This window comes from Leptonotus elevatus, chromosome 9 (assembly GCF_054856555.1).
Source record: "Leptonotus elevatus isolate MCC_2025b chromosome 9, RoL_Lele_1.0, whole genome shotgun sequence".
NCBI classification, from domain to species: Eukaryota; Metazoa; Chordata; class Actinopteri; order Syngnathiformes; family Syngnathidae; genus Leptonotus; species Leptonotus elevatus.
In genome coordinates, this window is record NC_141247.1 from 25,390,834 (window position 1) to 25,416,612 (window position 25,779).

The following is a 25,779-nucleotide window of genomic DNA, read 5'->3' on the forward strand; positions in this document are numbered from 1 at the left end:
CAAATGCTAACAGGAAGTTAGCATCGACTTCAGGAGTGTTTTTTTCTTCAAATAACGAATATTCACACACAAATACTGTGGGAACACAATTTTATGCATTAAATATATGTTTTTAAATAATCGGCAGATTAATCGGTCATAGGTTGTTTTTTTGTGTGCCAAAATCGGCATCGACATCAACAATATTGACAATAACATGTTATATATGACCTCACTCGTCTAAACATGACATTCTGATGAATATTGCGTTTGTGGAATATGAGTTATGAAGAAAAATCTAGCAGTTTTGTATCGATAACAGAAGGCGGCCTTTTTGCCATTTGCTGTCGACTGACATCAATGTTGCTCGGGTTTCAGGTAGCAACCAATCACAGCTCAGCTTAAGAAAGCAAGTGAGCTGTGATTGGTCGTTGCTTGAGCCCCGAGCAACTGCGATGTCATCTTTAGTCGACAGCAAGTGGCAAAATGGCCGCCCCCTGACATGGACACAAATGGCTGGATTTTGCTTCATATCTCATATTCCACAAATGTAATATTCATCAGAATGTCATGTTTCGACGAGTGAGGTCACATATAACACGTGATTGTCAAAAGTGTCGAAATCTCCATGAGTGCACAAAAATGAGTTTGAAGCCGCTGGCTGGTGAGTCAAAGTTTGGGCAAAATGTGGGCGTGTCGAACATTTTCCATTGTGTCTTTATGAGTGCGAGTTGAAAAGTTGGCTTTACCTTTGGACTGAAGTGGGTGCGGTCAACTCGTCGGCTCATTGGGAGGCGCGTGTTTTTATGCGCGCACGTGCTGGTGTAGTGTTCGTTTGTGTGACACCACCCAAACGTCTGTCAAGGTCACCGGCTGTTGGTTTTTTTTTTTCATGGAGAATCCTCAAAAGAAGAAAAAAAAGTCATTTCGTGTCAACTGCTTCCGATGAGACGCTAAATTGCCCTGAAGGAATTCAAAGTCGGACTGAACGGCGCTTCAAGCTATGACAGACAAATCCTCCATCGATCTCTTACAGATTTGAGGAAAATGGTGTCAGGGGCCGATTTTTCAGTTTTCTTTCACTTCCATCAGGAAACTCATTGAAAGTCGTTGCTTCAAACCAACATGTCCGACTTCCTCTTCACTTCGGACCACTTTGGGTCCTTGACACTTTTTCTTGCGTCCTGTTATGAGCGACGCTTTCACCCGATTTCAGGTTGATATGTCAAACGGATGAATTTTTTTCTTGCTAACCTTTTGTCAAAGTAACTTGAAACTGTTGTTTCAAACCAAAATGGCTGACTTCCTGTTTGATTTGGAGCATGAGTTCTTGAGACTTTTTTTTTTTTTTGGGTGAGTCCTGCTTTGAGAGCCAGGTCCGCACAGTGGACCCCCCACAATTCGCGGTGGGCGTGTAGGAGCCGGCCTGGCCCACGAACAACAAAAATCTACGTTTGAAGCCAATAGAAATGCATATTTGTAGTTTTTTTTTAAACAAGAAATGAAACATTACAAAAGTATACAAAAAAATAAAAATAAGGGCTAGTTGTCAAATAATCAATTTAATCATTGCACCTCTAAAACCTTTGAAAATAATTGAATAGAATTCACTAATTAAATTAATTAACAGATTAATTCAACTGAAATCATTCTTTCTTATTACATAATTGGTTAACTGATTTGTTGCAAAAAAAAAAAGAAGAAAAGATTTAAATGATTGATTTTACATACAGTTTTTGTTGTATGTCTTTTATTAGGTAATTCCAAGTAAATATTCTAAAATCAAAAAATAAATAAAAATGAGTTAGCAAGCGATTGTTAAATGAATGATTTGAAATCCACATTTGAACATGACTCATCTCACAATTGTGTTACTTGACCAGCGAGCGTCTTTTTATAGCAAACGTGGAAAAAGTCGTCTTTCCTCTTGCACACTTTGGGAAATCTGGCGGCGGCTGAAGTTTTCAACGGGAACTTTTTGGGCGACCGAAATCCGACGTGCGTCTTGGAATCGCAATGAACCAAAATGTCTTTAATAACTCAGTCCTCCTCCATGCAGACACTGTTGCATCATCGCCATTCAATCAGCAGCACGACATCCCATAATGACCCACTGACCGCCACCCACATCAGTGGATTTGATTTGTGTGTGTGTGTGTGTGTGTGTGTGTGTGTGTGTGTGGCACTGAATAGTTAACTGTGCTAAAGCGTTTGATGAGCATTTCCATCATGTGCGTTGATGGGCTGGAATTTGTGCATGCACGCACGCACGCACGCACGCACGCACGCACTCGCTCGATTATCACGCATGCGACTTCTCGTTTTGGAGCGGTTGTGATGTTGAAGCAATCTTACTTCCTACAACTTTGCTTGCACTTCCTTGTCCATTTGTACATTGTGAGTTTTATTGTAAAGGAAAAAAAAAATGGGGTGGGTGCGGGACAATACAAAATAGGTTAGCCAACGTACACTTTGACTCCTTGCTTAAAATAATCGGAGGGGCCATTTATGTGCTGCTGCTTTGGTTAGCAAGCGAAAAGGCCAAGGTTTCGCACAGTGTCAGCTGTTCTGAGCAACCAGGACAAACGGAGACAAACATTCCGCACTTGCAAAGCCCCCCAAAAAAACACACTCAAATATTTAGTTTGATCTTGATTTTTTTGGAATAACCGATGAATCTTATCGAATAATTTTTTGATGAATTGATGACTATCTATTTATCCCGTCTTCTCATCCCTTCTCCTTCCTGTCTGTGTTCCCAGCGACGCCATCCGAACATGTTTACCCCCGTTTCCATGGTGACCCAGAGGAGCGTGCCCGTCCCAGCGAGGAGTTAACCTGTGAGAGTACACGAGCCGCAATCCCCCTCCGCTGACACGCCCCCTCTCGGGACTTTTTCTGACATCGGAGAGAGACGCCAACGGACTCGCCAGGATCGCCGACATGGCCAACAACACGGCAGAGCACCCTCCGGGGAACTCGGTTGCCGACGGCAACCACGACGGCAACCACGACGGCGACTTTGGGATGACGGTGAGCGACCTGCGAGAACTGATGGAGCTGCGTAGCGGCGAGGCCGTCAACAAGATTCGAGACGACTACGGCGACGTGCAGGGCATCTGCAAACGGCTCAAAACGTCGCCCATCGAAGGTAAACCACCCACCACAAATGGGAAGCGGCAGTAAAACAGGCCAACGTGAAGTTGAGATTTAAACTTTAGATTTTTGGGATAAACCACGTCATCGATGTATTGCATTAAAAGGAGTCTGAGCTCCATCTAGAGGACAAATGCCGCAAGGACATTTGCTGTTTCATGAGGAATAGAAAAATAGTCTGCGTTTCATCGGCAAAACTGCAGACAATTATCATTGTTTTCAAAAGGCCTAAAACCGGACGATATTATCGGCCAACTAATTCGGGGAGGTATTTTTTAGGCTCTTAATACGAGACATGGGAAGAATAGAAACAGCAGAACATTACAAGACGCAACACATGAACTATGGTCTCTGCGTCACTTGCTGATGGAATAGGCCGTCATTTAGAAATATTCCGGGGGGGGGGGGGGGGGGACACAGGTCTGGTAATATTTTTGATGTACATTTATTAGGCTAACACACCAGGCTAATAGATGATGCTAACGCACCAGGCTTACACAATATGATAACGCAACAGACTTTAAATGCTAATGTGCCAGGCTAACGCAAGATGCTAACGCAAGATGCTAACGCAAGATGCTAACGCAAGATGCTAACGCAAGATGCTAACGCAAGATGCTAACGTGCCAGGCTAACATAAGATGCCTAAGCACCAGGCTAACGCAAGATGCTAACGTGCCAGGCTAACAAAAGATGCTAGCAGATCAGAGCACCAGCAAACAATGTCCCAATTAAATGTTCAACGTCGTCAGCTTTAGCGTTAGCATTTTACATGGCCAACCTTTTTTCATCACGTTCAAATTCAAACTTTTTTAATTCAATAACCGTATCAAAATCTGATGTAGCAATCTGATGCCAGAAAATGGCCGTCGGGCGGGCGGCTGTTTGTTTTTGCTTCCTCCCTCCGCCGCCGTCGTCATCATCATCAACTTTGATCCGTGTGTGCGCGTGCGTTGGTGTGTGTGCGCGCGTGCTGGCCACGGGTCCATTCCTGAATTGGGATTAGTTCCAGGCGGCTCCCCTAATGTCTCCATAGATCATCGCGGCCGGCGTTCCATTTAGCAAATCAGCTGCAGCAGCAGCCGCCGACACAACGCCAACGACTTTCAGCAACAAACTCTCGCGGACGCATCATCGTCGTCGTCATCATCACTTTCTTCATCATCGTCATCACCGCCAAACAAAAAAAATAATTTCAATCTTAATTATATTGTAGGATTTAATTAAATGTTTTAAAAATTATTTTAATCATTTAATTAATAAAATGTAAGTATTTTAACTTCAATATAATACTAATACAGAAACGTGTGATTGGGCTGCATTCACCATAAAGGTTTTTCATACATAAATACTTTCTTTTTTTTTATCTGAGCAAATTAATAATTTTTTTTGTGGAAATGTTCAAATTTAGAATTTGATGGAAGCTGTTTGACTTTCTTCCCACTGCAGATGTTGAAAAAGAGTGTAAAGGCATGCGTTTGTTGTGAATGTGGTTAAAATGGCGTTTTTGTGGCGTGCGAGGTTGCGGCGGCGGTCGGCTCCAAAGCGGCGCCGTCTTCACACTCGCACGCTTCACACGCTTGAAATTTCACGGCACACGTGAAGTGTCACCGCCAAGCTTTCATCTTTTTTATCTTCCGTCACATTTTTGATGTTTTGCGACGCGTCCGTCTGAAGCCTCCCCGGTGGTCGCTGATGTTCTTTTCATCTCGGCCCAAAAAATAAAAAAAAGATATGATTTTTCATGCAGATTTTGTCGCACTCTGATGTTCAACGTGGCGTGTAAACTAAAAATAAAAATGACTATTTTAGGAGATGTTCTGTCAAGATGACAACGGCAGGTAAATAATGTTTTTGTCTTTCTTTTCAGGCTTTTCTTTGCTTCCCGTTTGTTCGCCTTTTGCGACGAACGCTGATTGATAAGCGGGTTGATCTCTGAGATTTGTAAATGCAACATTACAAATATCAAATGCGATTTATTGTCTTTAATTCACCTACCATACGTGTTTTACTAAACATCAAAGCAAAGGTGCAACAATTAATCAATTGATTGACAAACTCTCACACAATACTGAAATGCGACCAAAAACTTTCACACGACACTGAAATGCGACCAAAAACTTTCACACGACACTGAAATGCGACCAAAAACTTTCACACGACACTGAAATGCGACCAAAAACTTTCACACGACACTGAAATGCGACCAAAAACTTTCACACGACACTGAAATGCGACCAAAAACTTTCACACGACACTGAAATGCGACCAAAAAGCTCTCACACGACACTGAAATGCGACCAAAAAGCTCTCACACAATACTGAAATGCGACCAAAAACTTTCACACGACACTGAAATGCGACCAAAAACTTTCACACGACATTGAAATGCAACCAAAAACTTTCACACGACACTGAAATGCGACCAAAAAACTTTCACACGACACTGAAATGCGACCAAAAAACTTTCACACGACACTGAAATGCGACCAAAAAGCTCTCACACAATACTGAAATGCGACCAAAAACTTTCACACGACACTGAAATGCGACCAAAAAGCTCTCACACGACACTGAAATGCGACCAAAAACTTTCACACGACACTGAAATGCGACCAAAAACTTTCACACGACACTGAAATGCGACCAAAAAGCTCTCACACGATACTGAAATGAGACCGAAAAGATCTCCACATGGAACTGAAATGCTCTCTCACGCGCACTACTAAAAGACACACACGCACTCACTCAGCGATTTGTGTACTTTCTGATGTTTTGTGATGTGATCACCAACGTGAGACACGTGACCCGGGACCCATTTAACCGTGACACGCACACACGCACAGCCTGAGATGGTCTCCGAAGTGGAAAAGCATCCAGTCAAGCGATGTTTGGTGTTATGGGATGGAGCCTTGGCGGAGGTTTTCTCTCGTTTGTGCTCAAACATGAGCGTGAGTGTCTTTTTTGTTGTTGTTTTAAACAGAAACCTTCCTTCCTTCCCAGAGGAGGAAAACGAAGACGGTGGGTGTCTTCTGAACATGTTGCCATGGCAACTGCGGGCATGTGGACATCTATCACATCTGCTTTCTTTTCACCGACAAATTACAACCGCCCACTCTAAAAAAGTCGCAGTCCAATTTCGCTCGGCTGCCTTTTGGCGGCCGTTCCCAAACGTCGCCGCACGGAAAGACGTTCGAAACAAAACGTCTCCAACTCGTTTGATGAAGAGAGATGAAGGAAGTATACGGTTTCAAGCAAGCCTGGGTGAGGCTTTCAAAGTAGGCATTGACTTTCAAACAATAGGCAATCAAATCTTCATAAAAGAACTGAAATGAAGGCACGTGAAATCAACTTTTTGTTCACAATGCACTCAACACGCAAACTCCGCTGCCGCTCTTGGACCCGGTCCGCCCTCGGCTTCCCGCCGCATACATTACACGCGGTCACGTGACTGCCCGTGGCACGTTATCTCATTCCGACGCGTTAGCTCATCCCGGCCCTGAGGGCTCTCGTGTCCCCCTTGACTGAGTCTGACGAGCGACGGTCTGACGAGCGCGTGGAGTGTCATCCGGAGAGCCGGTCGCTTGGGTCGGGCGGGGGGGAGGCGTTGCCGATGCGCCGAGTTGGCACTGGTGACGGCCACCAGATTGCATTTCCGTGGGAGGTTTACCGCAGGGAGTCGCCGTTTTCGGACTATGGCCAGATTGTGACGTGATAACCGCAAACAGAACTGCCGCCGTTTCACGGTATCGCAATTCCAAGTGTTTTCGGCTCTTATCCGCTTTTGCAACGTCACGTCAGAGCAAGAAGCAGCTGATGGCGGCCACGCTAGTCACTAAAAGTCAATTTAGCAATAATAAATGTGATTTGTGGGACCTGGTGACCAGTTGTAATTTCCAATGAACAAATCAGCCAGTTTGCTTCATGTTCCAAATAGCAATTGCTCTGAATTTGAAAAGAAAAATGTGCTATTTCTGTCAACAACGTCCATCACGAAACACAAATGCCGTCTAGTGGCAGAAAATGACCATAACACAAATCTATGACTTGATGTTTCACACTCCTTTTAATAGGGCTGGGTTTAAAAAATTGAATAATCGATATCAAATCGATTTTCCTTTTCGAGCCCAATATCGATTCATAAAACCATGAATCGATTATTTAAATATCTTGCCCCCCCCCATACATTTTTTTTCTTACATTTATGAAAGGCCTGAATTACTGCACTTAAAATTCTGAATCTTTTTAATTTGTATTTACAATTATTATTAAATTAGAATGCTGACAATTGCTGATGTCAATAATGCATGTTACTTTTATTAATAAACAAAGTCATTTGACCAGTTCCTACCTCCGCAACATTTAATATTTGTGGAGTATTTATCATGTCCTTGATATTTAAGAAGAATTGATGTTCCATTAATTAATCGATATGGGGTTGAACTCTTGTGAATCTGAATCGAATCAATTGAAGAAATTAGAATCGATACCAAGCCCTATTTTTTAACTTTAAATAACTATCAATTACTTACTATGAAATGACTTGTATGAAGATACAAGCACATTTGTATTTGGTAACCATATTTGTCCACTTTTAAGTTAATTAACAGGAGTATGAAAAACGTTTTTTTATTGTACATTTAGAATAAATATAATGTGCGATTAATGATGGAAATCATGCAAAGAGTCAAATTTATAATCGACTGACAGACTAATATAAACAATATGTGCATGTACTGAATTTGTGTGCACGTGTGTATGTACACCCTGTGCATTAAATGACTTTCAAGTTGCATTAAAAAGCATCAAATCTGAGTTTGATACCTGCAGAAACCCTCAAACCACAAATGGCTGGATGTCGTTTGTCATCTGTGCCGAATTTTGTCCCCAGTCTGTCCCTGACCGGCAGGTTTAGCAGGTTTTCCGGCACACATTTGACTCATTCTGCCGCTTGCGCCCCCCGCAGGTCTGTCCGGGAACCCGGTGGACCTGGAGAAGCGACACGCGGCGTTCGGCCAGAACTTCATCCCGCCCAAGAAGGCCAAAACGTTCCTGCAGCTGGTGTGGGAAGCCCTGCAAGACGTCACGCTCATCATCCTGGAGATCGCCGCCATCATCTCGCTGGGCTTGTCCTTCTACCACCTGGAAGGCGGAGACAATGAAGGTCCGTTTGCCCGCAACCTCAAATGTGACCAAATTCAGATCAATCATGAGCATTGATTGTTGCTCATTGATTTACAAATGGTTTTATACTATAGTCAGCCGTTGACGTGGCGAACTCATCAGTTTTGCCACAGTTACTTTTTCAAGGTAACTTAGTAAGTAAAAAAAAAAAAATCCCTAGCCTAACAAAGTTAGATTACAAGTTACTTTAGTAGTTACATTTATCAGATAGCAATCCCCCATTAAATAAAAATGGCACCCAGTTTTGACACCTAATCAGAAGTGTTGACAGCTACTTTTTTGACTTATCATAATTATTATTATTTTACGAGTCTGTTTATGAGATTAAAAAAAAAAAAAAAAGCTTAAAATAACTGTCTTTCTAGTCCTTACTTAACAACAACATATTTTTAATCTTTTTTTTTTTTATTTAATTTTTTTTTTTTATAAAGAGCTCAGTATTGTTCATTCGGAAATGTCATCATCATTGCTCTTTTTTTTTTTTTTTTATTATTATTTTTTTTTTATATATTTTTTTTTTGTGTGTGTGGGTGAGTATGTGCGTGCGTGTGTGCGTGCGTGCGTGCGTGCGTGTATTTGTTAGCTCACTAAAAACCTATTAGAAAAAATCTCATACCGTTCACCTAAACCGAACACCGCCGTCAGGAGACCCGAGGGGACCAAAGAAATCATTTTTAAAATAGTCATATTTACCTGAGATTGCGTCATGCATTCACCTGGCAACTAAATCACTCTGAAATGATCATTTTATGGACAATACAAAGTCCCCAAAAATATTTATGTGGTACTGAAAAGTGCTTTTTGCTCCCCTAGCTTGCGGCCTGGCGGCAGGCGGCGTGGAGGACGAGGGCGAGGCGCAGGCGGGCTGGATCGAGGGCGCGGCCATCTTGTTCTCGGTCATCATCGTGGTGCTGGTGACGGCCTTCAACGATTGGTCCAAAGAGAAGCAGTTCCGAGGCCTCCAGAGTCGCATCGAGCAGGAGCAGAAGTTCACCGTCATCCGCAAGGGACAAGTCATTCAGATCCCCGTGGCCGAGATGGTGGCGGGGGACATCGCCCAGATCAAATACGGTACGCAAAAGGCGAACGCATGTTAGCATTTGAGCAAGGCTCGTTACTACCCGATGTTCTTCCCCCCCCCGCAGGAGATCTGCTGCCCGCCGACGGCATTTTGATCCAAGGCAACGACCTGAAGATCGACGAGAGCTCCCTCACCGGAGAGTCGGATCAGGTCCGCAAGTCTCTGGAGAAAGATCCCATGTTGCTGTCAGGTGAGTTTGAAGGCACAACTTACCCAAAATGGTGTTCGGTTTAGGTGAACGGTATGAGATTTTTTTTTCTAATAGGTTTTCTGGTGAGCTAACAAATACACGCACGCACGCACGCACGCACGCACGCACGCACGCACGCACGCACGCACGCATGCACGCACGCACGCACATACACATACTCACCCACACACACACAAAAAAAAAAATATATATATATATATATATATATATATATATATATATATATATATATATGTATATGTATATATATATATATATATATATATGTATTAGAAAAAAAAAAAAAAAAGAGCAATGATGATGACATTTCCGAATGAACAATACTGAGCTCTTAAGAAAAGAAAAAAAAAAAAAAAAAAATGGAGTTCGGTTCCAACCCCCCAAGAAAAGAGCCTTAAAATGTCTACAAAAGAAGACGTTTATTAGCCTTTAGCCTGTTAGCATTTTCTCAATGAAATATGAAATATCACTGCAAGATGTGAAATCCTTCTCCAGCAGTCTTAGCTCGTGAAGCACTTATCATTTTAGTAGCCGACTAAAGTTAGGTCAAAATGTAAAATGCTTATTTGCGATCTTGCTATATATTGCCATTTCTTAGCATGCTAACTGCTAGCATTTGATCAATTCACATTCAAAATAATGGTGCAGGGCAGTTTCTAAAATCCTTAGCAAGCCAACTGAGGTTGGAAGCATTTCAACAGTTAGCTTTTATAAAGAATACCAGCTGGCTCGGCCCTGTTAACATGTCATCAGTTATCATTTGAAATGGCGTCAAATCCTTATCCTTGTCTTCCTTCGCACTTTCCAGGTGCTTGGGTCTTGTCTTGCTGTATGTTTTTAATTCTTGCTTTAAAATCCTTATCCATTTGCCTCACCGCGTTTTGTTACCATGTCGCTTTTAGCGCTGCAGTTTTTTTATCCGGCCACATGTTAGCATGTTGACTGTTAGCATGCAATCAATTATTTTCTTGGAAATAGTCCTGAAAAGCGGAATGTGAAAGCCTCAGCGCTTGTTCTAAGGTTGCCGTTGATGCCAAAGTTCCTCCCTCACTCGATGTTAGCTTGCTATAATTGTTAGCATTGCGGTTTCATCAATTCTCCTTCGAAATTGTAGCAATTGATGAAACGTTTCCCAGCACTTTTTTTGCTCTGGTGCTGTGTGTTAGCATAGCGATCCTCAGGCTTTCTTTTTGTTCCCCCCCCCCCCGCCAGGGACGCACGTGATGGAGGGCTCGGGCCGGATGCTGGTGTCGGCCGTGGGCCTCAACTCTCAGACGGGAATCATCTTCACGCTGCTCGGCGCCAGCGACAACGACGGAGAGAAGAAGGCCAAGAAAAGTATGAATGAGACGCATACACACAAACATGAAAAAACGACAGCAAAAATAACCACCAGAACATCGTGAGTGTTTTTTTGTGTGTGCGCTCATTTGGACTTTTGTCAGCAAACTAAACAACTTGACAAAAATTACTTTTTGGACTGGCTTTACACTACATGCTTGAGAACATTTAATATAATGTAAATATGCTACATATAGTGTACATTTTGTAAATATATTATATATTAGATCTGTATGTTGCATATGTCAAAGAAGCACATTCATTAACGCGATCATACGTCACGTTAGAGTTGTTTGTACATATTGTAAATAGGATGTAAATATGGTACATTCGAGACTAGAAGTTGAATGACTTCCTGTTTTTTGTTGTCGGTGATGCTAAAGTGACGATAGTCCAGTCGACGTCGACTAATCCAAAGCGCCAAGTCAATCGAGGATCTTCGGTTCCGCTGGCCTGCCCGCGACTCGCTCGTCCAATCACATCGTCCAAACATCATCAAAAAAAAAAAAGAAGAAGAAGAGATCATTACCGATGAGTATTGGTAGTAAAATGTCAATCCGGTGCTGGTAATAAGACCAGGCCTACTCTGTATTATTATGATTATGTTATTAGACATTAGAAGTATGTCAGCCATTAAAAGTAAATAGTACAATAAAGGTGCTAAAGGTTAGCGCGAGCTGCAGCGTAAATCCAGTCAAGTGGAAAATGTCCTCAGAATGAGCATGCGTGTAATTCACCTTACACGTGACTTTTTTTTTTGTCAGGTTGACCAATCATCAGTCATCAGTGTGGTGTTCCTGATGAATAAATGAATGAATGAAGTAATCAACAAGCTCCTTTTGTTAAAATACATGCCTCTACTGGTATTGAATGGAAAAAAAAGAAAAGAAAAGAAATGTTGTGCAAAGGAATTTTGCGTGTACGCAGAGCGGCGTGATGCGAGGCGACAGGCTGCTGGAGCTGGCGACCGCTCTCTCGTAGTCGTTATGATTTGCTTGCGATCACGCTCTCCTTGTTTTTGGATTTTCTGTCTGCTCATTTGTTTCCTTGGCTAACGTTTTGAGTTTGTCAGGCATTCATTTGGAAAGCGCACGAATGGACCAAGTCAGCGCAAAAGACGGACGCCGTCTGCCTCAAATCTTTTTTATTGTTATTATTTTCATGCATTTCGTAAATGACGAGACGAGTTAGAAAAAAAGAAAAGGCCAAATTTGACAACACTATCATATTCCACAGGAACGCAATAAAATTGTACATTTCAAGAATAGTCACATTTTAAACATGATCAAAAAATGCTTTTTAAGGCTTTTTAAGTGATATACAAATTTTTACATAATTGTAAAGATATGATGAATGTGTAGAAATTACTGTGAAAATTATTTTGAAATGTGTTTTACGCACACACAAAAAGTAAAATAAGATAAATCAATGTCTTGTACTACAGTGCATGTTTAAATAAATCATAATCACAATCCAAAAATTAAATAAAGCTATTTTGGAACACAGTACATCAAAATTGGATTTTTTTTAAGTAAAAAGACAAATAAAGTATTAAAAATACTAAGAAAATGTAATTAAGAAATAAAAAATATTTTTGTGTTTCTTCACTAAGTTAATTATTTACTCAATATAAAAAAGAGACTGTAGCATAGCAGAATTAATTTAATTAATGTATGTATGCATTTAAAAATATACAATTCCAATTTCATTATTTTAAAAGGGTTTAAAATCCTGATGAATTTGTTCATAATGTATATATGTATAAAAAAATATTAAATAAAGTTAATTATACTGTTAGAAAAACGAAAAATATAGAATTTTTTTCAATTATTATGTGTTTATAAATGAATGTCTAAAATATTAAATAAATTATTACTATACTGATTGGCAATCGAAATGATCACGTGACGAAGTTGCCATCTGTGATTGGCTGGCTCGGGCACGAGTGTCTCCCTCTCCTCTGATTGGTCCATTCCTGCCACCAAGGCCCACAAGACACACGCACGCACGCACGCACGCACGCACACAGGCACTGTTTGAAGTTCTCCTTCAGTTGGATTATTTTGATCCATCTTCTCAGCATTCCGCCCTCTCTCTCTGTCCGAACAGGTAAAAAACAAGGACCCCCCGAAAATCGCAACAAAGGTAACCCCCTCCATTCATCCACCTGTCGCTCTGTCCTGCCATCCTCCCTCTCACGCTTCCTCGTCCTTTCCCTCCTCTTCCTCTTCCGCTTCCCCCACCCCGTCATCTCCATCTGGAGGCAGGAGGGGGCGCTCTCTCTTTTTCTCTCTATGATTAGAAATGGGGCTGTTCCCTCACGTTACCCGGGTGCAACTCTCAAGCTTTCCCGCCTTTGTATCCGCCGTCGTCATGGTGATGATTTCTTTGCTGATGTGCACTTTCTTACACTAACAACATGGCTGCCAACAGTTTCCAGCAGTTCTCCATTTTTTGCAGTACTCCATGCAAACAGACTGATTCTCTCTTCCAAATAAGATTTTTGCAAACTTCTTCTATATTGAATAAAAAGATCAACATAAATGGAAATAAAAAATAACTATATATTATATATATATATATATATATATATATATATATATATATATATATATATATATATATAGTAAATGTGAAAATCAAGATTAAAAAAATAACAATATTTCTATTTATATAAATATTTAATTTATTTAATTTTTGATATCCATTTTTATTTTTGCCTTTAGTCATTTCTTTATTTTAAATTTGGGCAGTTTTGGTCCTCCATACTCTCGACATTATCGTTTTGCACATTTCCAAAGAGGCGGTGGCCATTTCCACGTCACAAAATTTAGCCACATATTGGTAGCGATATGTACAAACAATCGCGAGAGAAACTCAATTGATCTTGTTTATTTTTGAAGAACATGTTTACATTCATGTTTTGACCCAGGGAAGTGCTTATTTTAGCTGTGATTTGGCGAGCCCCCCCCCCCCCCCACACACACACACACACTTTATGGTGGCAATAAACTGAATTCAATAAACGGCTGTTTGCCACGTGCTACATTGCCTAGAAGAACGGCCCGCTAGCTTAATTCTCACGTGAATGAAAAATGCCATTGACATGCTAAAGTTAGCTTTGATAGTTGCCAAGACAAGCACACCCAAAGGAGCAGCACATTGTAGTGGATGCGGCATTAAATCATGATGCAAGATGTTTTTATTCCTGTTTTTATAAAGTACAAGTACAAGTACAAAGTCGATGCCCAGGGATGTTTTTGTTTAGAGTTTTTATGAAAGCTGGTTTGGTATCAGGAGAAAGAGAAAAAGCAAAACTTGTTTTGATGTGTGTCATCATTGTTTGCGCGAGAAAAATCTATTGAAATTGTATGTCTTATTTTTGAAATGATGAAATTGCGATTTTTATCTGATTCCACATCATCCAGCCTGAGTTGACTTAGGGTAGAAATGAAGCGCACCCCAGAGTGACTTCTAAGTGTTCATGTGCCGCCTGGGTGTGTTTGTTTCTGATCACAGAAAAGCGCACTCGCTTTTCTGTGATTGTCGGACTTCCTGTGCAAGGTGACGCACGCACGCACGCACGCACGCACACACGCGAGCAAGCTGCACCTCCTGTGGTTTGAGCATCTGCTGCCACTTGGGGGTTGGGTGGAATCGGAAATCAAGCGCGCCTTCTTGCATACAATTCCGTTGTTACGCTTCAGTTAGCTTCAGTTAGCCTAGCCACTCTTAGCAGTGTCGTGTGGGTTAAGAGATGCTAGTTCTTGCTCACAGTCAAACTTCGCTGCTCCCTGCTGGCCACAAGACCAAATGCATCCCAAAACAACAGCAACAGCAACACTAATACCTTTTAAAATGTATTTTTGATGAAATAATACATTGATAGTATATTTAATATACGATATATTAAAAAAAAAAATTATATATATATATATATATATATATATATTATTATTTTTTTTTTAATATTTATATTTTATATATATATATATATATATTATTATTTTTTTTTAATATTTATATTTATATATTTTATATATATATATATATATATATATATATATATATATATATATATATATATATATATATATAATAATAATACTGTATATATTTTTCCTCAATATAACAAAACCTGATTTCACTCCCACAAAGTAATTAAAACCAACGTTATGCTGAAAATTGATTTATTTTTCCCCTAAAAAAAAGTAGCGTTTGTGAGTTGCACCCTGGCATAAAGATGTAAACTGCTCGCCTTCCTCTTTTTTTTCTTTTTCTTCTTCTTGCTTGGTTTTTGCAGGTTGTTGCTCAGGACTTTTGGTGTTGTCTCGTCATCGTCGTCTTCCTCCCCTTTTCCCCCGTCCCGCTGCCGGCCTCGTCTTGGCCCCTTCCTCCTCTTCTTCCCCTTCCTGCCATCCGTCCATCATCCGTCCATCCCACCCAGCTGTCGTGGTTCTGCATCGCTGTGGTTTTTCGGGTGGTCCTTTTTCAGTTTGTCGTCTGTTTGTGGACTTGCTGTCGTTTTTCTTTTTGATTGTCCGACTCCCCTCCCTCTCCCCCCCCCCCCTCCCACCAGCACTGCACACACGCACACACATGCGCGCACACACGTCCCATGGTGTAGTCGTGCTGTGATTGGTCGGTGGGTCTCAGTGTCAGTTAGTTCCATGTGCTGTGCTGGATGAACGCTCCGCAGCTTCCTGGTTTGAAAGTCAACCCATGCAGCTTCATCGTCTCGGTGACGCTCTGTGTTTTTGGCTGTATCGATTTTAAACATAAAAAAAAAAAGTCTGTCAATCATTTGTGCAAAAATGGGCCCCCGGTAAAACAATGAAAAGACAACAACAAAAATAAGCCAGATGCTGATGATTTTTTCGTTTAAAGGTTACCGTCGTTTTTGGTGCGAGGTTATTAATCCTTCTGTCTTTTCATATTCCGCCATTGATCGTTTTATCCCAGTTCATAAATCAACCTGAACGTTCCTTTTTTACACATCAAAATAGTTTCCCACTCAGGGGTGAAGCACTTTGAATTTTGAAAAAACGACCACAGAGGAAACCGAAGATAAATAAAAGAAGAAAAAGCGTAAGAACTCACAAACCAGCTTTGAGGCCTGAATTTGAATCATCGTTTTGTGGCAACTCGTCAAACTTGACCGACATGCTCCGCCCACAGGCAATGTCAAAAACGCAACTTTTTCACATTTAACGTCGCCGATTGGTCTAATATTTACAAATTAGGTAACAATGTGAAAAAAGTCATCAAGAAAATGGAAAACATACAGAAGAGGATTAGGGCCAGTGAAGTGAACCCCAAAAAAATTGGCAGGATTCTCACTTTATTTTATTATGTATTTATTCTAAAGTGAAAATTCTGACTTTAATCACAGCTTTCTCATTTTAAAATCAGAATTCTGTGATTAAAGTAAGAATCCTGCCAACCCTTTTTTTTTTTCACTTCGCTGGCCCTAATCCTGTTCCGTAGAAACATGACGTTAAAATGGCTGCTTCCAAACGAAATGCCGTTCTTCCCGTGTCTTTTTTTTTAGCATCACGTGGCTTCGAAAGAACTTTTTGTGCGCCACGTGCTCACGATTGACATGTCTACCAAATCCATGTTGCTAAGTGGAGCTGGATTGAGGAGCTTCATTTTCACAATGTTCCCTTAGCAAACGTTTGACTTTGAACACCCCCAAGATGCTTAGAACGAAAATGGCAGACTTTTTGTGGGTCTCGTCAGGATAGACATGCCCACCAAATTTCCTGATGCTAATTGAAAGTGGCTTTGAATTTTCACCCCCAAAGAATCTGCCCGAAATGTGTCCCCCCCCCCATAAACGAGCAGAAAATGATCGTCGTGAAATGTTGGCCTACATTTCCCGCGAGCTGTTTTTGCGTCTGAATGCGCAGGTTTTCAGCGACAGATTAACTGAGGAGGCTTTTCTGCGCGCAGCGGTGCATGCTGGGAAAGGGCTCAATGAAACGCATCCGCCAGATGCAAATACGCCGTTTGCTTATGCAAATGAGGCCAAGACTCCCTGTCAGCTTTCCGAGCTGCCAGCCGAGCGTTCGTGTGAGACAAATGCACTCGGCCCCGCGTGTGTTGGTCGTGCCGCAGGTGTCAAAAGTTTTCGGGTCCGGCCAGGGTTGCCCTCGTAATCCTCCCAACAATTAACCCTTTGGCCCTTGGGCCGAGCATTTGTGTCCATCGCCAGCCATCGTTTAAAGAAATACAATTAAATACATCTGGTAAGGTAAACATCAGGAAACTTCCTGAGTGGATTTTTATTTTGAAAATCAGATTAATCACATTTTAGAGTTTTGATTCATCACGATTAATCGCTTAATTAAAAGGGCTTTTTTTTCTTTCTTTTTTATCAAAATGATGCTACGGCCCTTAAAGGAACAAATGGTACAATATGACCCGAAAATGGCTCCGTCAAACCAAGATATCAGACTTTGGGTGTTTGCTTTTATGAGAGCGACGTCTACCAAATTTCATGCTAGCTTCGTGAAGATGAAGAAAATTATGAGCAAAATGACTTTATTGTGTTTTTTCAGACATTTCTTCCTGAGACTTTTTTTGTGGGTCTAGTCATGAAAAACATGGCCGCCAAATTCCATGCTGCAAACCAAAATTGGATATGCGGGCTGGATTTTTAAAATGGCAAGAAAAATGACTTTCATGACCTCGAAATGTTTGCTTCACAGAAAAATGGCATCTTTTCTTCTTATCTTCATACTTTTTTGTGGGTCTACTGGTGATAGGCACACCCACCAAATTTCATGTCGCTCAGCCAAACTGGATCTGGGGGCTGGATTTTTAAAAACGACTTACATGACCTTAAAATGTCCGCTTCAAAGCAAAATGGCTGCCTTTCTGTGTCTTTTTGGGTATCTTGAGACTTTTTGTGGGTCTATCCGTGACAAACGTGCTCGGCAAATTTTCAGATTGCTAATTGAATGGGGGCAGAAAAATTCTGGTCTGTCATGTGACATCCTGGGTGGAGGCCCAGTTTGTTTTTCACATAAACGTGCACTAAATATGTACAATTCAACTCTGCATGAATCAAACCCGTCGAAAAAAGCTTCATTAAAAAACAAAACAAAAAAACGGGTTGGAGTTTTTGACTGACGGCATCTCTGTTGGTTTCAACGTCGATTTGCTCATACGCTTAAATTTCACTCGCTCAGGGAAGCGATGACAAATGTGTGTGAAGTTTGACCGCTCTGTGTTGTAATCTGCTGTTGTGTGTATTGCGTCGGCTGCGCTTCATCACAATCTGGTGTGTGTGTGTGTTTTGTAAGCGCGCGCGCGTGTGTGTGTGTGTGTGTGTGTGTGTGTCTAATACAAGCGACTGTTGATTGTTGTCATGATGAAAGCTCCTCTGCGCCCTGAAAGATGAAAAAGGATGTGGGGCCACCACGTCGGTGCTAAAAGCTGCTGCTTCCTCCCTGCAACAAAAAAAAACAACAACAACAACAACAAACTTTTCCCGCCTTCTTTTCAACCCTCTCTAACCTTTTCTCTGCTTCTCTGCCCTTCGTCCTCACACCCCTCCTCCTCCTCCTCCTCCTCCTCCTTCTCCTCCATCATTCACACACACGCGTTCATCCACGTCCTTGTTCCTCCTCCCCTTTTTTTCTCCCCCCCCCCCCCCCCCCCGCCCCCTTTCAGCCAAGACCCAGGACGGCATCGCCCTGGAGATCCAGCCGCTGAAGAGCGACGAGGCGGCCGAGTCGGAAGAGAAGGAGGAGAAAGAGGAGGCCAAGCCGGTCAAGAAGGTGATCGTGCCCAAGAAGGAGAAATCGGTGCTGCAGGGGAAGCTGACCCGGCTGGCCGTGCAGATCGGGAAGGCCGGTGAGGCAAAACACACAAAAAAAAAACTTTCAGAGTGGGCGTATATGGGCGGCGGCTATGCAGCCATATGTTCAGATGAAAGATGATATACACACAATCAACCTTTTTATCCTTTTTAAATACTTTGAAATGAACACGAATGACCCCAAAAATCTGTATGATAATATTTTTGGTACTATATGTAACTGTAATATAAAATATGACATGTATTACTTTTTTTTTTTTTACCATGTCGTTGTCTGTTTTTCTTTTTTTCCGTTTTTTTTAAGATCTCATACCAAAACAATGTTGGATGGTTGCAGTAAATGTGTGCGTGTTCCTTTAAAAGCCCACGAAGCTTAAAAAAGAAGAAAAAATAAAAAAATAATAAAATAAAAAAATAAAAGCCCACGAAGCGTTCAGGCAAACGCTGGGTCGTCACCAGGCACTCACTTTTATTGAATTTGAAGTTGTTTTTGCCAATCGTAGACGCTATTCATCAATTGACACATTTTTCAATCAACCTTAATTCATTCACTTTGACATCAGACGTGGGTGAGGATGTTTTCTCCCTCATAATTAGACGCAGATTTTGGGCCCTTATTAAAATTAGGATGAAAACGTTTGGAGCGGCGCGATGAAGCTGAAAAGCGCACACGCATTCGTGTCTGTTGTGAATCAGCGGTTGCTAACCAAAACGGCAGCATCCATGGAGTCACGTTGGCAATCATTTGGAGTCTTAGATGAGTTTTTTCAGCACAATGTAACGCTTCAATTTCCAGCCGAGTCAAATCGATACCTCCAGAAAATGTGCTAGACGAGAAAATTGAACATTTTGATGATTATGAAGCTCTGAAAATTTGAAGATTTATAACTATGAAAATATTGCCATACATTTTATTCCCAGCCAGTTAATGGTGAATAAGAATGATCCCATCCACAAAGTAAATTAAAAAAAAAAACATTTATAATAATGTGAATACTGTACAGGTAATATTTTGCTTTTTCTTATTTTATTTATTTATTTTTTTAAATACAGCTTGATTTTTTTTTTTTTGTATGTGGGATTTTCCTGGGCAGTCGGTAGAGGAAAAGTAAGATTTTTTTTAACTACAAAAAAAGTATATAATATAGTTTTTGCCAATATTAGAAGAAGAATTTTAAATGAACAAATGTTTTTTTTTAAGTGGTTTGAGCTCACATTGCCAAATGCTACAAAGAAAAATAAAACAAATTAGATCATTTAAAAAAGACGAAGAATTGCAATTGGCTTTTTTAATGAAAGTATTTAAATCACAAAACAAAAACAATAAATACAAATATTCATATTTTAGTTTTTTTACTGCTATTTAAAAAAATAAAGCACAATAAATTCGGAAAGGAAATAACGTGCATATTTGCCACAAGTCTCTACTGATTTTTAACAAGTTGAACAAATACAATAATATTACAAATAATGCAACTATGATCTATATTTGGCATTATTTCATTTTTCTTACTGATAGTTACAAAAGTTGATTATAATGTGCTTTATATTTCATATCAAAAAAGGCAAGTAACATTTGAGTGAGTTCTGCTGGTCAGTCAATCTCAATAAATGTCATTGTTGTTGTTCAGCTTCCTGTTGACTGTCGGCCGTTGTGCGCAGGCCTGATCATGTCGGCGGTGACGGTGATCATCCTGATCTTGTACTTCGTCATCGACACGTTCGGCATCCAGGGCCGCACGTGGACGTCGGAGTGCACGCCCATCTACATCCAGTACTTCGTCAAGTTCTTCATCATCGGCGTCACCGTCCTGGTGGTGGCCGTCCCCGAGGGCCTGCCGCTGGCCGTCACCATATCGCTCGCCTTCTCCGTCAAGGTCAGTACGCCAATCGTGATTGGCTATTAGCCATCAATCAACCTTAAACAACGACAATTACACGTTGCCTGTTTAACTAAATCACATTAACGCCACTATCTTAATGCTAGCACATGCTGGGAAATGCCATCGCTAAGCTAATGGAATTAGCATCAAACTTGCAGTCGTTCTAAGTCTTTAGGAAATATTCTATTTGAACAAATAATTTTACTAATGTTAAGTTCCGACAATCTTTTTATAAAATTCAACACGATTAATCCATCATTATTCATCAATCATCAATAAATAATGAATAAAAACTGCTCGGCGTCCATCTTGTAGAAAATGATGAAGGACAACAACCTGGTCCGTCACCTGGACGCATGCGAGACGATGGGCAACGCCACGGCCATCTGCTCGGACAAGACGGGCACCCTGACCATGAACCGCATGACGGTGGTGCAGGCCTACGTGGGAGACACGCATCACAGGACCATACCCGAACCCAGCGCCATCAAGGCCGACACGCTGCAGGTCCTGGTCAACAGCATCTCCATCAACTCGGCCTACACCACCAAGATCCTGGTGAGGAAGAGAACAGCCTATGCTAAGCTAGCCTAGCTAGTCCACATCTTGACTCGGGCAGTAGCTATCATTAAAGTTTTAGCTTTTGCTAAGCTAATGTAGCAAGTCTACTTACTCATACAAGATCTGTGATTAAAGTTCTAGCATATGCTTATCATGCTAAGCTAACGTAATTTCAAAATGAAATTCTGTTGGCTATGTCCGGTCAAAAACTAGTGTACTGTTAAAAAAGAAAAGGGGAAAAAAAGTACAGTACACATAAAAACACAAGTATGCCATCGTTGGCTAATTGCTAAGCCAACGTTAACAGTCCCAAGCAGTCGAATGCACCACACGTGTCGCACAAGAGCCAAAGCTTTTCGTTTACAAAATGTGTCACATGCTAATTAGCTAGCCTAGCTAGTCCACATCTTGACTCGGGCAGTAGCTATCATTAAAGTTTTTAGCTTTTGCTAAGCTAATGTAGCTAATGTTTTACTCACACAAGATCTGTGATTAAAGTTCTAGCATATGCTAATCATGCTAAGCTAACAAGCAAGTTTAAATCATCTCCCATGAGACACGTAATTGAAATTGTAATAATTCAATCATCAGTAAAATAAGAATTCAAAAAATGAAATTACGTTGGCTATGTCTTTGTTTTTGACCAAATTATATGAAAATGACCCATATGTTAAGATAGCATAGTAAAAAAAAATATATATATATATATGTATAAAAAAGATAGCATAGTAAGGAAGATCCATAATTGAAGTTTTTTTTCATGTGCTAATTAGTTAGTCAGTGGCTAACAATCGAACTAAGCTAAGTCTGCTACATTGTCAATCAGTGCAACTATTCAAACGTATTCTCCTTCCTGTTGTTTTGATCAGCCTCCCGAGAAGGAGGGCGGCCTCCCCCGCCACGTGGGCAACAAGACGGAATGCGCCCTCCTGGGTCTGGTTCTGGAGCTGAAGCGGGACTACCAGCCCATCCGGGAGGAGGTCCCCGAGGAGAAGATGTACAAAGTGTACACCTTCAACTCCTCACGCAAATCCATGAGCACCGTCCTCAGGACCGCCGACGGAGGATTCCGCATGTACAGCAAGGGGGCGTCCGAGATCATCCTCAGGAAGTGAGTGCGTTCGTCCGTGCTCGGAGGAGAGATTCTCACCGGCGCGCCGGGGCCAGTCATTTTTCTGCCGCGCTCCCTTCAGGTGCTCGCGGATCCTCGACTCGGATGGTCTCCTGCGCGTGTTCAAGCCCAAAGATCGCGACGAGATGGTGCGCAAGGTCATCGAACCCATGGCCTGCTACGGCCTGCGCACCATCTGCTTGGCCTTCCGCGACTTCCCCGCCGCCGGCGGCGAGCCCAACTGGGACGCGGAGAACGACATCGTCAACGACCTCACGTGCATCGCCGTGGTCGGCATCGAGGACCCCGTCAGGCCTGAGGTGACCCCCAAACGCATCACCCGTCCGACGCGTGGCGCGCACACGTCCGACCCATTCGTTCAAAGTGACGTCAATATGCAACATTACAGACGTTTAAGCCATTGCATATGTAATGTTCAAGTATAAACATTAAATATGGTACATTAGAGGCGTACGTTACATTTTATATCAAGTAAATATGGTATATTAAAGGTACATACATATGATACATCTTTAATGGTATACACATGTTGTGGTTCATTAGTGTGTGTGTGTGTGTGTGTGTGTGTGTGTATATGGTATAGTCATATGATGTTAGTAATTGGTGTGGTATATTAGTGGTGTATAGGAATTAAAAAGTGTGTATGTACACTAAAGATGCAGACATTGATTATGATGTAAACAAGGTACATTAGAGGTCTACAAATTAAGTAAATGTGCTACATTTGAGATACATCTATGATGGTACATTTGGAGTATTTAAATTTTAAATACCTACGTTGGATGTGTATGAATATTAAATATGGTACATTGCATCTAGACGAGTGGTGATGTAATAATAGGCTACATTTGGGGTACATCATTATGTTAGATATGAAACATTAGAAGTTTATTAAACGTCAGATGTTGATTCTTTACATGGGGCAACGCCCTTGAGACGTGACATCAGGTCTTCCGCGGTTCGTTAAAAAGCATTAAAAAGAATTTTGCCCAAATTCAGGCCTTAAATGTTATTAAAAAAAGCATTCAATAGAATGTCCAGAGAATTAAAAATGTAAATACAATTGGAATTTGAAAAGAAAAATATATTATTCCTGTCACCAATGTCCAATATGAACCACTAATGCCACCTAGTGGCAGAAAATGACCTCAACACAAATGTATGGCTAAGTTTCACACACCTTTTAACTGTTTAGTATGGTTTTAACTTCAATTGACTTAATGAATCATTTGCTGAAAATTTTTCAAATCAATGATCTGAAAGATTCAACATCATTTGCATTCGGTAAATGTAATGTTTATGTGAACAAACAAGAGTATGAAAAATTTGAAAACATTTTATTGTACATTTAGAACGTGCAATTAATTGTGAGTTAACTATGGAAATTATGCAACAATGATTAAAAATGGTCATATGTAGTAGCCTACATGAAGTATGATCTAAATATAGAACATGAGACGATTGTACGCTCAATGCAATGTCAACCCGCTGCCTGGATAACGTATAACATAAAATCGAATTTGGGGGCACAATTTCTGATGCCAATATGAACCGTTTGCCGTCAGGTCCCCGAAGCGATCTCAAAGTGCCAGCGCGCCGGGATCACGGTTCGCATGGTGACGGGCGACAACATCAACACGGCGCGAGCCATCGCCACCAAGTGCGGAATCCTGCTGCCCAACGAGGACTTCCTGGCAATGGAGGGCAAAGAGTTCAACCAGCTGATCCGGAACGACGAGGGCGAGGTGGGCGGAGCCTCAACAAGGGCCTATCGTGTGATGAGAAGCCAAAAACAGGAAATGGACCCAAACGTTTTTGCCTTTTGCCTTTTTATAGGTAGAACAAGAACGTCTGGACAAAGTTTGGCCTAAACTGCGAGTTCTCGCCCGATCGTCGCCAACCGACAAACACACGCTGGTCAAAGGTGGGAGTCGCGCTAACAGGTGCGAGTTAGCGTGTTGTCGTTGAGGAGCTCACATGGCGCCTGTCGCTTAGGCATCATTGACAGCACGGTGGGCGAGACCCGGCAGGTGGTGGCGGTGACGGGAGACGGAACCAACGACGGGCCCGCGCTCAAGAAAGCAGACGTCGGATTCGCCATGGTAAGCGTTCACTCGTACCGTTCGGCCACCCAATGTCAAATTCATACCCGGGTGAACGTCCTGGTTCTGAGAGCTCCTGACATCGAAGACGAACATTCAGAAATTAAATTCAAGCACTTAACAGGGATGGGATTTTTCCGCTAATTCGCGGAATTCCGCTTTTTTTATCTCCAAAAATAAAATGTTACAATTTTTAAAGTGGTAAAAAATCCGATTTCGTCTCTCGACAGGATTCCATTTTAGTGTTTGCGTAACTGAAATGAAACGGATCTTGCGATTGGCTGAAGTCTCCGTGTTGACCAATAAACGCGCTTGTTATAAAGGCATTGTTCATTTCTCAGAGGTTTTTGCCGGGTGTTTAAAGAAAGATGTCCGTGATCGAACGCAAAGTTAAGGAAATTGACAAGATCGTAAAAAACAAGTTTCGATGGGACCGGTTAGAGAAGGATATATCTACAAATGTCGGAAAGAAGACTGTGACGAATTTGTTCAGTGACTTTATTCGGAAGATCGATGGTGCCGGGAAAGCGCTTTGCATTTGGTGCCGTGATACCGTTGACGATGGTGCGAGAGGTTTCAAAGCTCTTGAAAGTCACGCAAAGAGCAAAAAACACGTGAAAGAACTCCAGTCAAGAACAAATTATTCCATCGCTGGAAGTTTCGGTGCCCAAACGAAAACTCCACAACTTTACGGCCTCTATCCCTTATTGACATCACAATCGGAAGCGGTAATCGAGAGACGTGAACCTGCACCAGTTGCTGACAGAGTCGTGAATTTTGAGGTCGGTGGTAAACTTTTCAAATTAATCGAAATCAAATTTTTGAAAATATTAAAACGTAATAAAAATGGCCATAAATATTTAACATGGTTAATCATTGACACAAACTCAAATGAATGCTGCATGTTTGCACTTTTCAGCTTTCAATATGTTGACTGTCTTGATGTATGCAGTTGCAGAGATGATCTTAGTCAATATTGTGTTTTTATGATGAGGTATTTTATGTTTTTGTCATGCATTATGTATTAAATTAAGAATGATTGATTAAATGATTTATTGCATGGTAAATATATATGATGATATTCTCAGTGATAGTTTTTAAAAGCAAAGGCAGTCCAATGTTTTTGAATGTGACTGATTTTGAGTTGACTAAAACTGCAATTTTATATGGGATAGTTCAATATACATTGAAAATTTATGCTGTTGTTTTGTCTGTTTCTTTGTCATCCGAGTGCATCGAAAGTACTCAAAAACACGGAAAACCCATGAGCTCTGGACCGAGCTGAGTGCCCGCAGCCCCCGGACCCCCCCCGGCTAAATTT

The 25,779-nt window shown here is 41.3% G+C and overlaps 1 protein-coding gene across 3 annotated transcripts in view; it reads left to right on the forward strand.

Annotated features, from left to right (window-relative positions):
- The window catches only part of LOC147168948 (plasma membrane calcium-transporting ATPase 1-like), a 66,168-nt gene that overhangs the window by 23,701 nt on the left and 16,688 nt on the right, over positions 1-25,779 (forward strand). For 2 of the 3 annotated variants that reach the window (XM_086085821.1, XM_086085822.1), the window contains exons 2-15: positions 2,742-3,130; positions 8,102-8,299; positions 9,133-9,390; positions 9,465-9,590; positions 10,824-10,949; positions 13,062-13,097; positions 18,633-18,815; positions 20,443-20,657; positions 20,979-21,221; positions 22,094-22,335; positions 22,418-22,655; positions 23,922-24,101; positions 24,193-24,280; positions 24,352-24,458. In XM_086085821.1, the coding sequence (XP_085941947.1) occupies positions 2,923-3,130; positions 8,102-8,299; positions 9,133-9,390; positions 9,465-9,590; positions 10,824-10,949; positions 13,062-13,097; positions 18,633-18,815; positions 20,443-20,657; positions 20,979-21,221; positions 22,094-22,335; positions 22,418-22,655; positions 23,922-24,101; positions 24,193-24,280; positions 24,352-24,458 (2,448 nt within the window). In that variant the 5' untranslated portion in view covers positions 2,742-2,922. The remainder of the gene's footprint in view (positions 1-2,741; positions 3,131-8,101; positions 8,300-9,132; positions 9,391-9,464; positions 9,591-10,823; positions 10,950-13,061; positions 13,098-18,632; positions 18,816-20,442; positions 20,658-20,978; positions 21,222-22,093; positions 22,336-22,417; positions 22,656-23,921; positions 24,102-24,192; positions 24,281-24,351; positions 24,459-25,779) is intronic. The other variant, XM_086085823.1, reaches the window with a different exon arrangement.